This window comes from Pyrgilauda ruficollis, unplaced genomic scaffold (genome assembly GCF_017590135.1).
Source record: "Pyrgilauda ruficollis isolate IOZ18807 unplaced genomic scaffold, ASM1759013v1 scaffold61, whole genome shotgun sequence".
NCBI lineage: Eukaryota > Metazoa > Chordata > Aves > Passeriformes > Passeridae > Pyrgilauda > Pyrgilauda ruficollis.
In genome coordinates, this window is record NW_024527822.1 from 2,457,290 (window position 1) to 2,474,306 (window position 17,017).

Here is a 17,017-nt window from a genome sequence, read left to right on the forward strand (position 1 = left end):
GCCTTTATGTGCTGTTAGGTAGCAAGGAGCTAACTAGAGAGAGAGAATTACAGCATTTGTGCATTGTGGTGTGTCAGGATTTTCAGAGAGAAGTGCAAGACTAGTAGGAAAAAAAATAATGACGTGAAGGAATGTGCTCCTAGATTGAGCAGTTCATTAAAGGCAGCAAAAGCTCTCAGAAAGAAAACACACCAGGAAAACATTAAAACAAGTATTTTTATACCAGTGATGTTATTTTAGATTTAAAAAATACAGTCTGAACTTTGAAGATTAAAAGTTCTAAACACAGTTGTATTTTTAATAAGCAAAGAAAACAATACTGCATTTTAATTTTTTTGCTTCTGTCAGTGAGGAAGGTGATAAACATTTGTTCAGCACACCTGAAAGTGGTGTATCTGTGTTGGTATGGACTGAAGAAACCTCCTGAACCTTTTATCAATCACAAAACAGTGGCCAATGACTTAGAGAGAGAAGGATTTGCTAACTAAACCTGTAATTTAATGAACTCAAACAAGTATGGCTAAAAATCTGAACAAAGGGTGATAACAAGAAACTTCCTGAAGCTTAGCTACCGACCCAGCTATTATTTGGAGATTATGATCTACAAGTACACTGCCAGGCACATTAATTATGAGTATTTGTCAGACTGTACAAGAACTCTAGGTGAAAGTAATTGCTATGGAGTTGCTCATTAGTATTTGTTAAGTTATGAGTATATAAAACCAGGAGAAAAAACTTTTCTAAGTGATTTCAGATAAGGGAAGCTATTGAACAAAGTCATTTAGGTATTGTAGCAAGGTCTTAGTTAAGAGGATTTCTTAGGGAATGCAGAGTGCAATCCAAAATATTGGTTCAAAGGTTTTGGAGCAGCCCTCATGCCTCACACATTTTGTGTTTTCTTTTGGTAACTTAGTCTAATACAGGAAGAATTCAAGCTTGTACATCAGATCAGTTATTCAGGAAGAATAAATACTATTTTTAATGGTCATATCTAAATCTTGCAGTAAATTCTGATGATCCTAATTTTATATACCACTGGCTGTTGTAACTGAGAGCTCTGTAGGTGTGATACCTATTTTGGTGGTTGAGAGATGATATTGGAATAGGTTTTCAGGTTCACTTCAGACAATCACAGAATCACAAAATCAATTAGATTGGAAAAGACCTCCAAAACCATTGAGTCCAACCTATGACTGAGCACCACCAGGCCATGGCACTGAGTGCCACATCCAGGCTTTCCTTTAACACCCACAGGGACAGTGACTCCACCAGCTCCCTGGGCAGCACATTGCAATGTCTAATCACCCCTTCTGTGAAGAAATTCCTGCAATGCCCAACTTAAACCTCGCCTGGTGCACCTTGAGGCCATGTCCTCTCCCCCTGCGGCTCAGGAGCAGAGCCCGACCGCACATGGCTTCATCCTCCCGTCAGGGACTTGTAGAGAGTGACAAAGGCAGCCCAAGCCTCCTTTTCTCCAGGATGAACAAGCCCAGCTCCCTCAGCTGATCCTCATGGGACTTGTGCTTCAGACCCTTTCCCAGCTCTGTTGCCCTTCTTTGGACACGCTCCAACGCCCCAATGTCCTTTCGCCCCCTGAAATTATCACACCCATCTGTCAACACGGGATTTGGATTGGGCTGTTAACAAAACACTTCGGTACCGAACCGCTCAGCCCGTGCTTTCCACCTGGTACTGCTGCACCAGCACCACGGAGCGGCCGAAGCCCCGCAGGCGGAGCGAGTGAGGGGCGGGCGCTTTCCCGCTCGGGCCGGGCTGAGGAGCGGCTCTGAGGGGCCGCGCCCGCCCCTCGCGCCGCGCGGAGCACTCCGGGAGCGCGGTCCTTCGCCGCGGCGGCTGCCCGCCCTCAGCCTGATCCCGCCGCGGCGGCCACCGCTCCGCGCCGATCCCGCCCATCCGGCTCCCCTCGCCTGGGGAAGGGCGCGGGGGGCGCTCCGTGAGGGCGGTACCGCCGTGTCCCCCCGGGCGGGGAGGGACGGCCCGTCCGCAGCGCGCGTCACGTGACGGCGGCGACAGCGACGGTGACAGCGCTGGGACCGCGGCCGGGCCGCCACCGCCATGGGCAGTGAGTGCGGACAGAGCCGGGAGGGAGCGGGCCGGGAGCCGGGGCGGGGAACAGCGGCCCCCCGGGCAGCGAGGGGAGGGCGAGGCCGGTGACCCGTGGCCGGCGATGCGGCCCCGTGCTCCGGGTGCCGCCGCAGGCAGGGCCGGCGGTGCCGAGCACCCGCTCCCCGCACAGGGTCGGTGCTGCCGGGCACGGCGTGAGGGCGGGCACTGCTTCGTGGTGGGGTGTCCTGTTCCACTCTAGCCCTACTATATATATATATGCACTATATACACGGTATACACGTATGGAGCATATATACCCTACGTACGCATATGTATGTGTGTGTAAGTATCTAAAGGGCGGGTGTCAGAGGATGGATCAGGCTCTGCTCAGTGATGCCACCCAGTAAGACAAGAGGCAAAGGGCAGAAACTGATGCCCAGGAAATTCCACCTGAACATGAGGAAGAATTTCCTGTGCGGTGGCCAAGCACTGGAACAGATTGTCCAGAGAGGCTGTGGAGTCTCCCTCACTGGGGATATTCCAGAAGGGTCTGGACACATCCCTGTGCCCTGTGCTCTGGGATTGTCCTGCTTGAGCAGGGAGATCAGAGCAGATGAGCCCTGTGGTCCCTTCCATGCTGACCCATTCCATGATGCTCTGATGGCTTGTTCACGGTGGAGCTGTGCCACCCTCTGTGGAGGGAGGTGCACCTTCCAACGAGCTGTGTGAGGGCTTGGGATACATAGAGTACACAGAGGAGACTTAAGTCACATCAGAGTGTACATGTAAACATGGCCCTACAACCAAAATGGTACTTATGGTGTAATAAATGCATTCTGCAATGTAATAAATGCATTCTCTTTGAAAAGGAACCAGTGGTGGTTTTTATATCTGTCCCGGTGTGTTGGGGCTGGAAATAATGTTCAAGTTTTGAAGGGCAAATTCCCCACCAAGCACATACACTTTGATTTTTTTTCCCCTAAATTGATTTCATTTTTTTCCCCAGAAAAAGAGCTCAAACTGTTGAGCATTTCTGTGTTTCCAAAGGGGAAACTGTGAAGAGATATGTATTAAAACTAAAATAAAATCCCTCAAAGTTCCAATCAGAATAAATGTTGCACTCATTTAAATTACCATTTCTAAACATTTTTTAACAATTGAATGATTTTTTCAGCTAAATACTTCAGTAAACACAAGATGCTAATCTCTCTATAGATACCTTTTGATGTCAATATCATTCTGTGTTTAACTAGCACAGACTGATACTAGGTCATTTATTTTTAGATGGAATACAATTCAGATCACTTCTGGTGATACATATAGCACCACTTCTCTAAAATTATTCCAGCTGTGGAAAAAATAATGGGCCAAATCTGGTTAGAACAAGAATTCTATTTCAAATTTTTGCCCTGTTTTCAGCTGTTTTAAGGAGAGGGTATTAGTTTTCAGACAGTTTTGGAAGCTAAATAGAGTTCTATAAAGTTTTATAAATTCATAAATGTTCATTAATGCATTTTTCTGTCTTCTTTTGTGTGTGTGTTTGTTTTTCTGGAACAGTAAAATTTTTAGAAGTTATTAAGCCATTCTGTGCAGTGTTACCTGAAATCCAGAAACCGGAAAGAAAAGTGAGTGCCACATCATATTCTTACTTTTATTAGTCCACAGGGGAGGGAATATGGGAATATTCTAGTCCAGGCTCCAATACAGATACAGATGGGGGGCCCTAAAGTAAAACATATTCTTTGGAGCAGAGGGGAACCCATATTAAGGTAAAATATTACTGTGATGATGAATTCTGAGCACACTTCTGGTAAGTTGTTCCCTTTGGTAATGATGCTAACTAATTTTTAAAAATAATCTTGATGCTAGACTAAGTTTATTTCATTTCAGCTCCATGTGATCTATTTTAATGTACTAGGGTAGAGTCTTCAAGCTTTGTTTTCCTGTGGATCCCACTGTTGGCTTTGAGCTTCTTGTATATTACTTGGAAAAGGATTGTTCTTTAGATCAGGAAGCACAAATTTAATTCTTCCCTTCCCACAAGGTATTTCCTACACCCATAGCTGTGATTGATCTTGCTGAGGTGGGAGAGTGATCTGTGTTACAGTTCAGGTAATTGCTCTGTTCACCTTCTGGATGTGACATTCCTCTTTGATCTGAAGTCAATGAACTCAGTTCGTTTACAGCTGATCTCTCTCATCCTCTAGCCCTTGAAACTGCTCCCATTTCTCGGCACATTTTCTAGATTAAAAATAGGTAATTTCTACAGATCAGAAAGAGACCTGCCTTGTCCAAAAAACCCCAACCAAACACCATTTTTGCTTTCAAAACTCAAGCAAGCACATATTGCCCACGTGACAATCTAATCAGAGTAACAAATTGACTTATCATGATTATTGTCATGACTTCCATGAAAATTCCTTAAGAGGTAACTGTTGGGTTTTATGTTCTTAAAAGGGAAAGCTTAACTGGGAGCATGGCACCATCTCAGAGAATCCCCTTTGGTTAATGAGAGGTTCCCAAACGTTAGACCTGGATGTAAAGGTGTTTGTGCCAGTGACCATAGCTGAGCCTGCTGAGTTGAATGGAGAAGATACAGTAAAACATTATGATTGTGGCCCTCTGGAATTGATATTTTCAAAAGACTGGGATTTAGCCCCTGGCTCTTTGCTCCATCTAGTTGCTTTGCAGCATCCTTCAGCTTTGGGACAGGTTTCTAAACAAATTATTTAGGCCAGACAAAGGTGTTTTCAGAGCAGGACTCTCCAGAGCCAGGCCCCCCTGCTAAGGCTTGGATGCACCAGGTCTGGTTGTCAGGTGCCCATCTTTGTTTCTGCAGTGGGGAGCCATGGTGCAATCATTTGGTGCTGATTTATGGCTCATCTGTGATTAGTTGGTTACAGCCATCCCATTTTTGTCTTGTGACATCAGTGAGAAGAGAAAGCTGACACAAGCCTACAGATAGTGATGTTTCTGTAAAGCTCACTGGCAGATGTTATTTGCCATAGAGGAAGAGGAGCTTGGTCTGTCCTTGTTGTCCATCATGAGATGAAGGATGCCCAGAGAGGTGCCAAGATTCCTGTCCTGTCTATTTGGGTCATTTTGTCTTTGCTGCTATTTTGGTCGCTGTCTAGACAATGGCTGCCACTTGCCAGCTTCATACAAATTTACAGTGAAAATGTAATTGGGAATGTTTTTCCTAGGCTGAAGAGTCCTTTGACCATTTTCAGTCATGTTCCTTGCTTCTGTGTGGTTTATCAAGTGATTTAGTTTGTCAAGTGATCATTCCATGTAACTCTAATTCTCTGTAATTGATTGTTCTCTTGCCAGATGTCACAGGAAGATATGACCAGTAAAGGTTTAGTGGATTGGTTTAAGGCCAGGGCAAGAAATTTAGATAACCATATAGAAAAAGAGATTCATTTTCATTAAACACGTATTGATTATTAAATGAAGATGATGTTTTGATTCAGTTTGGCTCTCACTGAATCATTTTGCTGTTCTTGTTGATGAGGAAAGTGGTTTCTTCTGTCTCTAGGGAGTGTTGCTTTTGTGTTTTGGCCAACTTGATTAGCAAAAGTGATTGATACTTTTGTAGTTAGTAGAAGGGGCTTGTATTTCCCTCATGCACAGGTTTGCTAAGTAGAACATACTGTTCAGAGCACCAAGATGATAATGCTCAAGTCCCTTCATTTTCACATGATTTAAGAAAAATGTCAAAGGAAGAAAATGTCCAATTGAATCAGATCAGATGGTGAAATTTACTGTCCCTGTGCTTGTTAGCATTTGTGGCTGGAATATTTTGGTACCACTCTGTATTTTGCCATTCCTGACATATGGGTTTGGATGACTCCTTTTTCTTTTTTGTCGTCTTGACTCATAGAGACTTTTCCTTGTGAATAACTGCGATTTGGGTGATGCAGAATTCCTCTAGTGCTCATATTCACCACAGTTAGAGAGAGAACCAGAGCAGTTTTAGACCTTCACTGATGCCAAGTTTAACTGTGAGGCTGTAGAGATAATTTGGCTGAGCATTTTTGGTCTTAGAAGTCTATGCTTAAAGTCTGAATTGTGGAGTTCAGACTTGGTAAAATGGGTCAGCCCTGTATAGTCTAACACAAGGTATTGTTTGGATTTATTTGCTGCTGTCACTATTTTTCTTTTTATAACTCTGTGCTGTAAGTATTTTTAGCATCTGTCCTCTTTTAAGAGTGATGCAGTAGCAGGAAATAAATTAAATTACCTGGATTATTTTGCTTCTAAGTGCGTGGTTTCACTCATAAAGATGTAGACTACATTCAGGGTTTTCTTTGCTTGAGGACCTGTGCTGCTGCTGCACTGGTTTGTAGTTTCTCATTTGTGGGTGTTCAGTACCTATTAAGCCAGGCACTAATCCTTTTTCTTGTTACTTCTCCACAGGCAGATTCAGTGGTTGGAGGCAGAGAGCTCCAACCATTTCTGCTGTATCTCTCTTATGTGTTAGTTCATGTCATGGTTTAGTAGCTGCTCTACACTTGTCTGCAGTGACCACACTTAACCCTCAGGTTTACAGTCCCTGGAGGAGAGGTGGGAACTTGAACATAACCCTGCATCTCAGCTCTCTCTGCTCTCTTCAAGTGCATTTCTTTCTGTCTCATGCTTTGAGTAATCCTCTGACTCAAACCTAAATCTTGTGATTCTTCTCTTCTTGCACCTGGCACTAATTACAGGCACCTCAAATGTTGTGACTCTGAGATTCTCTCCAATGAATTAATGACTAGTGGTCATTAGTCTGGCATTCTTTTTAAAGTAATATATAGCCTACATCAATAAAAATATTTTGGAGGAAAACAAAGAATATTTAAAGATCATTTTGTGGTGTATGTCCATGAACATAATGATGAATTTTAAGCTTCCTCTAACACCATTTGAAAAATTTAATTCTAAGTATTTTGAATTGATGTTGAAAACTCATGGTTTTTCTGGTTTAAATCACGGGTCTTCACAACAGTTCAATCCCTCTAAAAACTTTATGGTGCTTTAGTTTAACAATTTCTAGCCTTACAAAACTTCTGTTGAAACCTAGAGCACTAAGTACTGAAGATAAGTTTTTTGCATTAATCTTTCATGTTTGCTCTGGTAAGTCCATGATTTTAGCCATGCTGTTGCTCTTCTGTAAGTACCCACTGTATTAGAATACTGTGATAAAATATACTGTAATGACCGAATGTCTGCCAGTTCCACATAAGTTACCTCTGTCTCTCTCTCTAAAATCTGAAATCATATTAAAAATACATTCCACAAAATATACTCTAATAACTGAATGTCTGCCAGTTCCACATAGAGAGTTGTCTCTCTCTCTAAAATCTGAAATCATATTAAAAATACATTCCAATGAGGAGTGATGCTTTCGATATCTTCCATTGAATTCTGAATGATAACAGCGTTTAGTACTGTTGGGAGAATGCAGTGGAAGTTCTACCTACAGTGAACATGTTTGTGTCTCCACTCTGTCCTGTAGATCCAGTTCAGAGAGAAGGTACTATGGACAGCCATCACACTCTTCATTTTCTTAGTGTGCTGCCAGGTAGGTATTGATGTTGTCTGTGGGCAGAAAATGTGTGTTCTGTACATAAAAAGTACCCTGAAAGCATGAGATGTTCTTGTTTCATGTTGATCTACCAGTTTCAGCTTTTGTTTCTATGTTAAACTATTTAAAGTTCAGTTCAAAAAACCTGGTTCTCTGAAATAGTCTTTAGTGTTGATCATAGATGTTTTTAGAAACTAATGCTTTATATTTAGTCAAAAATATGTAATGTTTTTTTCTTGTTACAAAGGTCCTATCAAATGATGGTAGTGGCTGCAGGGTAAACATCCAAGGTAACTATTGAGCAGCATAAACAAGCTGAGCAATTCAATGCATTGTTTACCCTCTATTCATAGCTGCGCTTAAATTTCAGCACTCACAAGGGTGAAAACTAAATCAAGGTGTCTTTTTGCCAAATTCCTCTTCAACAAGCTGATGGATTGTAAAGATTGCAGGAAAATGTTTTTGTGAAGTGTTTGAAGTTGACATGTAGAACTTGTTTTTTTTGTGAATATCCTGGTAAAGTTGTGAGCTAAAGCCCTTTCAAAATGCCTGTCTTTTTAAACATTTATGTGATCTTTATTAGTTGTAGGCATTCCTAAAATCTGTGCTTGGCTTGTAAACAGTGGATGCTTTTTTGTTGTTCTTTAAAAATGGGTTTTTTTTAAAAAAAACCTGGATACTGAAGAAAATGAGAATCCATGTATTACTTGATATACATCTTTAGGGACTTACATATGTCTTGGAAGACTCAAAATGATCTGTACATTTCCGCATCAGGGTTTTTGGCATATGTTTATTAATGCAGCCGTTCCAGACTGCAGAGCTGTAGTTTAATAGTTTTTGTTTTCAGCTCTGAAGGACTATTTAAGGGCTAAAACCCAGCTCTTGTACCTATCTGTTTTTTGGAAGGAGGAAGTGGGAATGATACTAGAGTTAGAAGAACATGTAGTTCATATGGGTTTCCTAGCAGCTGGATATTTAGATAATTGAATTTTATAATAATTATAATAATTAGAATTTTGCATCTATATGAGAGATCATAGTAGTTGAATAGGGAAAACAGATGGTTTGGACTAGAGTTTTCAGAAATTGATCCCTAAGATTGCCTGGATTCCTACTCTACTGTTTTGGTGATTAGGAAGAGTTTTAAAGAGCTCAAAATCCCTCAGTATTGACTAACAGAATATTGGAAGTTTTGTATGAATGTGTTTAGTATTGACAGTTCCATGTGGGATATTTCAAAACATATTTAAACAACTTCTTTTTAGGGGTTCCTGTGGAAGGGTCTTAGTTTAGTCCTCTGAGTTATTCCCCAGTTAGAGGATGAAAAGAGATGGTGTCAATACTTCTGGTTTAATTAAAGAAAAATAAATAATTTAACAGTTGAATCATTACATGTTAAGATTTTGTATTAATGCATGCTAATTGTGTGTATCTGTTTAATGCTGTTGTGCACTTTGACAGATCCCTTTGTTTGGAATCATGTCATCAGATTCTGCAGACCCCTTCTATTGGATGCGAGTCATTCTTGCATCAAACAGAGGTTGGTACTCAATCCTTTCTGTTTTCTAGTGGGATAAACAGCCCAGGAGGAAAACAGCTGGCTCTTAAATTCCACACCACCCAGATGTCAGGTTGGAACACTTGGTAAAGTTCTTAACACAGATGGAATCAAAATTGGTACTTGAGCAGTGCTTCATGTTAGGAGTGGGATTTCTTTGAGATGCAGATGAGAATAATGATTCATAAGTTTGGGATTATTCCATTCAGGATTTTAGAGCATCCTCTTTCTAAACAGTAAATGGGACAGGGAATCTTCTGACTTTCCAGTTAGGAACTGCACTAATGTACAGTGCAAGAGTGTTGATTAGGAAATGCCTCACCTGTGCAAGTCAGTTACACTTCATAATAGTTAGGCAGTGTTATGAGTGAATATTTTTCTAGGTAGGAAAGCTGAAGGCAGAGATGTTAGGCATAAACTTTATCAAAACTAAATTAGCACATTTAGGAAGAGTAAAGTAAAACAACCAAATGCATAAGATTCAAACTAATGCTAGAAGTCTGAAACTTAAGATGGGTGACCAGTCATGCCTGACTCTAAATGAGGACACTGATCTCATCTGTAGCTTGGAAAATTGGCTGGAAGGAAGAAAATCACTGGAACCCTCTAATGTGAAGGTACTGCTTACTTAGGAATAGCAAATTTTGTTACCAGTGAGGATAGTGAGGTAAAGAAGTTCTCTACTTCGAATTCTCCTGCAGTGTTTGCAGAATTTGGTGTGTCCCTAGCAGTGTATGATACTAAATATGCTGTTTGCTACCCAAACAGAATGGTAACAGTGGCCAAGAAAAGGCTAGAGATACTGAAAGCAATGAAAAGCAGGAGTGGGAAACTGAGTTTTCACTTAAGTCAACTGACTAGAAGTCATTGGAGGATGTGAGGTGAATCCTAAAGTTTTTGACATCTAATTTTCTGGCTGCTGGAGGAGTAGAGATTTCCATGACAGGTGGTGTAATATTTTACATGGAAACTCCAGGATACAAGTGTGAAAGAACCAAATTATAATAATTAGTTTAATGCTTTCCCTCTTTGAATTGTATACAATTGGGAGTTGGTACCTCAGTGGCACAGTGCCAGTGAGTTGGCAGAGTTAAGAGCAGCTCAGTGATGGTCTTTGTTTTGTTAAGAGCTAATCCTAAACTCTCAACTGGAGCCAGTGATTCAAAGGACAGTGTTCTCAGGAACTGTAGATTCTGCAGCATTTTTTTGTGGTCTGCAAAATTAAACTTTTGGAAAAATTTGGCATTGAAGCACTGACAGAATAAACAACCAGGGACAAGATGCTGTCCAGGGAAAGGTTCCTTAAGGACATGCCAAAAAAACTGAGCTTCAGTGTGCGTTGGACTTCAGTGTTAGCATACTTCCACAAAAATGTTTGTAATTGAAAGCTACGTGGGTTTTCCATGCTGCCTTCAAAATTACAGGTTCTAACACAGCAGCCTTTTGTGAGGCTGTAACTGTCTTTGTTTCGTCAAACCTTTTGTACAGGAATATACATATTGGAAGCATCATTAGAAATATTTGTTATAGGTCAGGAACCTTTGAAGAGATCTAATGCTTTAGGAGAGGTGCTGGAATGGCAGTTGTTTTAATTTTTCTTCTTTTCTAGGTACTTTGATGGAACTGGGTATTTCACCCATTGTGACATCAGGTTTGATCATGCAGCTGCTGGCAGGAGCAAAGATCATTGAAGTTGGTGATACTCCAAAAGACAGAGCCTTGTTCAATGGAGCTCAGAAATGTAAGCACTGTTCCAATTGAAATTACTGAGTGTATTTTTATTCTTGGGAAAGCAGCCTGTCTAAGTGATAATAGATATGAGATTTCTTTGGTAGGTGACTGCAGATTTTTTTAAAGGATTTGCTTTCTCTCTGTTTTAGTATTTGGGATGATTATTACCATTGGGCAAGCCATTGTGTATGTTATGACTGGAATGTATGGAGATCCTGCTGAAATGGGTGCTGGAATTTGTCTTCTTATTATAATTCAGGTTTGTAAAGAGCTATTTTGTGTGTAACTGAGACTGGTTAGAGACAGTGTAGCTGGAAGGAAAAATCTTTCTATGTCTGGGTGACTTCAATTTATTATTGACTTCAATCATTATTTGTATCTGTGAGATAGATGAGAAAATAATATATGAGAAATTCTAAATATTCCATAAAGTAGGAGAATGCTGGGATAATAAATATCAAAAGTATTTTAGGTAGGAGTGGTGCTTAATTGAAAATACAGGAATTGGTAGCTATAAAAAATACAGGAATTCCAGTGGCTGCTCTTCAATGCTATGGAGGAATTCTCACTAAATGGCACAGCTGCAGCTTTGAGACATTCTCCTGCAGAATAGAACAATAAATGCATGAACTTTAACTTTTTTTTTTTGAAAGAAAGTTATTACTGAGTAATCTGTTTGCTGTGTCTGCCTTGAAAAAAGGCACAGAGGTCATTGCCAGGTGAGATGTGCAGGCATTGGTACGTGAGGGGTCAGAACCAGTGCATGAATGACATTTAGATGAAAGACTTAATGATCGCTCTCCAACATGATGAAAATAGTGAAGCAGGGAATTAATACACAACTCTTGACTTGATTTATTCTTGTTTCTGCTCAGTTTTGTTTCTTTTCTCACAGCTGTTTGTGGCTGGTTTGATTGTGTTGCTGCTAGACGAGCTGCTACAGAAAGGTTATGGATTGGGGTCTGGTATTTCCCTGTTTATTGCTACCAACATCTGTGAAACCATTGTCTGGAAAGCTTTCAGTCCCACTACCATCAACACTGGCAGAGGTATGTGTGCTGTTACAGTCACTCACAACATGTTTCAATGGGTGTATACTACACATAAACTATCAAATTTTTATTGGTTGGCATTTTAAAAGAGTTCTAATGTGTGGTGGTTGGCTTCTGAAGTCAGTTTTCCAATTAACATTGAAGATGAAAACGTCTGACTTACGTGGAGATTAATACAAGTTTGCCTTTGCTGATTTGAAGTGCAGCAGTTGAAATGGGACTTCAGGCCACTTGAATGAAAATTTTTGGATTTCCAAACTGAAGTCATCTTGTTTTAGCATCACTTAGTCCATGGAAATAGAGAAGATAGGAAATGCTGTTCACTCAGAGGAGCTGTTTGTGATCCAGCTGTTGTTTGTGGCTATAGGATGCTTTTGTAGTTGTTGCCTCTGAATTACTTTAAGCTGGTTTGATTCTTCAGAGGCTGCAGTCTCTTCATTCCACAGCCAGTCTTTGACAACATCTGGTTGTTCTGAGACCCCTGAAATAGCACTTTAAGATACAGTATCAAGAAATTAACCCATTTACTGCATTCATTTGAAATCCTGAGCCATGTTTTTAGTTTGCGAGAATTGAATTCTTAGCAATTCTGTTGCATTTTTATTACTGTTCTTCTAAAAGTTATTTTTCACCTTGTTTATTATTTCTTCCTTCTGAATATCATCCTACTCCCAGAAAAGAAAGGAAGAGAGTATTCTTTCATGTGTGTGACTTTCATAGTTTGTTGTTTGTTGGTTTTTTTTTTGTTGCTGTTTTTTTTTTTTTTTGTTGGTTTTTTTTTGTTTGTTTGTTTGGGTTTTTTTTTGTTTCTTTTTTGTTTGTTTGTTTTTTTTGTTGGGTTGGGTTTGGTTTTGGTTGGTTGATTTTTTTTCTTTGTTTGTATGGGGTTTTGTTTTTATTTTTTTGGTTTTTTCTAACCAGGAATGATAATTTTTTAGATCATTCTACATTCCATAACCTAAAAAAGTGTCCTATGTTGTGACATATTTGTTATGACAGGATCCATGTCCTATTGTATCACATTTTCTGTATGTCATACTGAAAATTTCAAAAAGAAAGGTACTTTTTAAAAAATGTTTTAAATTTGGAGATTGACCTTTCTTTCCCTTTCTTCATGCAGGAACAGAGTTTGAGGGTGCTGTGATTGCATTATTCCATCTCCTGGCCACACGAACTGACAAGGTCCGGGCTCTGCGGGAGGCTTTTTACCGACAGAATCTGCCCAATCTCATGAACCTGATTGCTACAGTGTTTGTGTTTGCTGTAGTCATCTATTTCCAGGTAAAACTCCTCACAGCAGCTCTGCACAGGTGGAAGTGCACATCAGCCCTGGACACTGCAGTCATTGGGATAAGATGGGAAGGTTTAAGCCAGAGTAACTGAAGTATCTTAGTTTTGAATAATGAACTCTTTTTATTTCAGTAACAATTACCTCTGTGACAGTAAAGCTGTAAAATTCTACAGCCAGGCCTAGTTGCACTCAGTGTGTAATCTCACATTCCATTGAATGCCATACACACTATGAGAATATTTTAAATAAAACGGATTCTGGTACTGCAGTGGTTGCATCACACCCATAATATTCTTAATATTCATCATTGACTGAAAAGAATACTTTTGAACAGAGCTGGAGAACTTTGCTTCTTGGGGGTGTCTAGCTTATTGGTTTTTCCCTAATTTTCTTGAAACATTTAATTAGTGTTTCTTTTAAAATCTAAGTATCTACTAAAATGGACATGAAAGGAGGATCCGTATGGAGATAATGGGGGCAAGGGCAGCTAAAATGTAATTTTTTAAATGAGTTGTTTGGTCTGAGTTTTGGGGAAAAAAAAACCAATCAAAAAAAACCCCAAGACCAGGTTTTCAAATTCATGTGGCTTTTCTTGGTTCTTCTCAGAAAAGTAGACCCAAGAAAAGTTTCCTGCCCCAGAAAACTACACAAGAGCCTGCTGGTAGCTGGCTAGTTCAGTTGAAAGCCATGACAAGCTTTTATCAACCCCTAAGATATAAAATAGATTTTACAGGAGTACCAGTTAGCAGATGAGAAACCATGTTTATGTGAAAAGAATGTAATGTTACTGTGAAAAGCAGTAGCACTTTTAAATCCTTAAAATCTGTAATCCAGACTGTAGCAGAAAGCCTTTGGGCTTTACTATCTCAGACCTTGCAGTCCTTGTTTATCTAGCAAGAACTGCATGGTCAGGAATAGCTTTGGGGCATTCTGGGAATACCTTGTGTCTCTGAGGTGAGCCCTGGTGCATTTGTGTTCTTTCCCACAGGGGTTCCGAGTGGATTTACCCATCAAGTCTGCACGGTACCGAGGGCAGTACAGCAGCTATCCCATCAAGCTGTTCTATACCTCCAACATTCCCATCATTCTGCAGTCTGCCTTAGTGTCAAACCTCTACGTCATTTCCCAGATGTTGTCTGTTCGTTTCAGTGGCAACTTCTTGGTGAACTTACTGGGACAGTGGGCAGTGAGTATTTCATCACGTTTTAGCTGCACAGAATTATTGCATTTTTACTTTGATGTGACTCCTTGGTATTTAACCAATTGGAATACTTACTTTTTAACATTTGTGTATAAAAGCTGTTTCAAATATCAAAGAGGAATTCCTCTGTTAGTACAGCATAGGAATGTGGGAAGTCTGTGAAAAATTATTTATTGTCTTTTTCTTCCCCTCTCAGGATGTCAGTGGAGGTGGCCCTGCTCGCTCTTACCCTGTTGGTGGCCTGTGCTACTACTTGTCTCCTCCAGAATCCATGGGTGCAATATTTGAGGATCCTGTCCATGTAATAGTTTATATAATATTTATGTTGGGATCCTGTGCATTCTTCTCCAAGACTTGGATCGAGGTGTCTGGCTCATCAGCAAAAGATGTAAGTTCTACTGTAATTGTTTTCAAACAGTGTTTCTGGTTTAGAACAGACCAGCTACTGACTGATCAGTTTATCCCAGTAAACATCAAGTGACCGTGAAACACTGCAGCAGTTTCATAAAATCATGTTTTCTGCAGGTTGCCAAACAACTCAAAGAACAGCAAATGGTGATGAGAGGCCACAGGGATACATCAATGGTTCATGAGCTTAACAGGTAAGGAAATGCTGACTTTCAGCTGGATGGTGAAGAGTGCTGGGGAAGTGTCAACTAGAGCAGAGATTGTCAGAAAAATCTGATACCCATTTCCACTGCAAAAGGGAAGATTCTTCCCATTCAGCTGTTGCCTTTCTTAGTTATGCAAAAGAAGCTACAGCAGCAGATTAGAGATTAACCTGTATTGTCTTTTTTTTTTTTTTTTAAGTGACATAGTGAGGGATTTTGAGTTGAATCTATTCCATGTTTGTAAAAGAAAGATACCTTGGTTATCACCTTCTTCTTCCCTGTTTTTTGCTTTCTTACAGATACATCCCTACAGCAGCTGCATTTGGTGGTTTGTGCATCGGTGCCCTTTCAGTACTAGCTGACTTTCTAGGAGCCATTGGCTCTGGCACTGGCATTCTGCTTGCAGTCACTATTATTTATCAGTATTTCGAAATATTTGTAAAAGAACAGGCTGAAGTTGGAGGAGTAGGTGCATTATTTTTCTAGATGTCCAAATATTTCATGGTTTGTGTGAAAGGGAAAGTATTTTGACAACATGCATCATTTAGTCCAATAATGCTATTTTCTTTTTACTTGTTTTCAAGTGCTACGTGTCCCATTACTGTAATGGGCATTGAGGATGCCTGTGTGCAGCATTAGTACCAGCTGCCTTAAGAATAAAGTTTACATTATCTTGTTTAAGTATTATCTAGTGTTGCCTGTAATGCTGGAAACAATTCATCTACCTTGCTGTTCAGACACTACAGTGAGATGGTAAAATGTATCAGTTTGAGAGCCGTAAAGGTCTTTGCACACAGCAGTAAAGTGTTAAATTAATTTCCCTGTCCCTAATAGAACAAAAAAACCACCCTGAGTTCAGATTGCCACTTGCCAATATCCCTGACAAAATTTATTTGTATCTGTATTTTACATTAATTTTTTATACTTTTTTAAATCGCACTTCCCCACCACTGAACTCAGCACTCCTTATTCCTTTGCCGTGCCTCCACCCAGGCGCCTTTCTCTGAGCTCTGAGGGTGGCAAGCAAACCTTTCCCGGCGGCTGATACTCATCTCACCCGTGAGCTGCTCTGTGGGGGATCTGCTGCAGCCCCGGGCCCGCGCGGGGCAGCCGCTGTCACACCGCCGGGGCGGCCAGCCCGGCAGCTCTGTTCAACCATGTACTTGTGAAAACTGTGCCACTGAAACTTCATGTCCACTTCGCTTTTGTGAGTCTAAAGAACGAGGCCTGGTTCCTAAAGCAGTTCATAGGAGGGAAAAGGGGGAACGGGGAGTTCCTGCTGAAAATTTGTCGCACTTTACAGCGGCCATGTAACAAATGTAAGCGTTAGACAATAAACTTATTTAATTAAACTCTCTCCTGTGTCTTGGGTGTGCCAGATGTAATCCATGTGTAGTCTTTGGTAATTTCTACAATGCCTTGATAGGGAAGTAGGTCTAGAAGGCTCCCTTTCTTCCTCTTTGTTTTTTTCTTTCTAGAATATAATTCTGATCCATTTTCAGCAGCCACAATTTTAAAAAAATCCCAAGATTTCCCCCCTTAAAATTGAGCTTTTCTGCTCTGCTGTAATCACTTTTTCCTCTTTGATGTTACATTTCTTGTATCTTCTCTCACTCTCAACTTGAAAGTAACTTTGTGTTGTTTGTGAAGGTAACAAACTCTTAAGCAATTTTCTGTTTCAAAAAGTTTCCCTAATTATACACACTCATCCTCATCTATTTCAGAGGCAGTACTGATTTTGATGTGTGTTTATTAACACTCAGATCCTGACCTTTCAGCCGTGGTGGCTGTTTACATAATTAGTAGCAGCCCACTGTATGCAGATACACTTAACAAGGCTTATTTGGGATAAGATGTATCTAGAAGTGTTTTGAGTGAATGAAGGCACAGCCTGGGTACACACACGTGTCCTCAGGAGTGGGAAAACTGCGAGG

The 17,017-nt window shown here is 40.4% G+C and overlaps 1 protein-coding gene across 1 annotated transcript; it reads left to right on the forward strand.

Moving 5' to 3' along the window:
- Positions 1–1,803: 1,803 nt before the first annotated feature.
- SEC61A2 (SEC61 translocon subunit alpha 2) lies at positions 1,804–16,435 on the forward strand. Its single transcript, XM_041483748.1, has 12 exons — positions 1,804–2,083; positions 3,625–3,692; positions 7,568–7,633; positions 9,101–9,179; positions 10,807–10,938; positions 11,078–11,187; positions 11,824–11,977; positions 13,101–13,261; positions 14,260–14,457; positions 14,669–14,860; positions 14,998–15,074; positions 15,383–16,435. The coding sequence occupies exons 1-12, from the start codon at positions 2,077–2,079 to the stop codon at positions 15,567–15,569; spliced, it is 1,431 nt and encodes a 476-aa protein (XP_041339682.1). The 5' UTR covers positions 1,804–2,076; the 3' UTR covers positions 15,570–16,435.
- Positions 16,436–17,017: the final 582 nt, after the last annotated feature.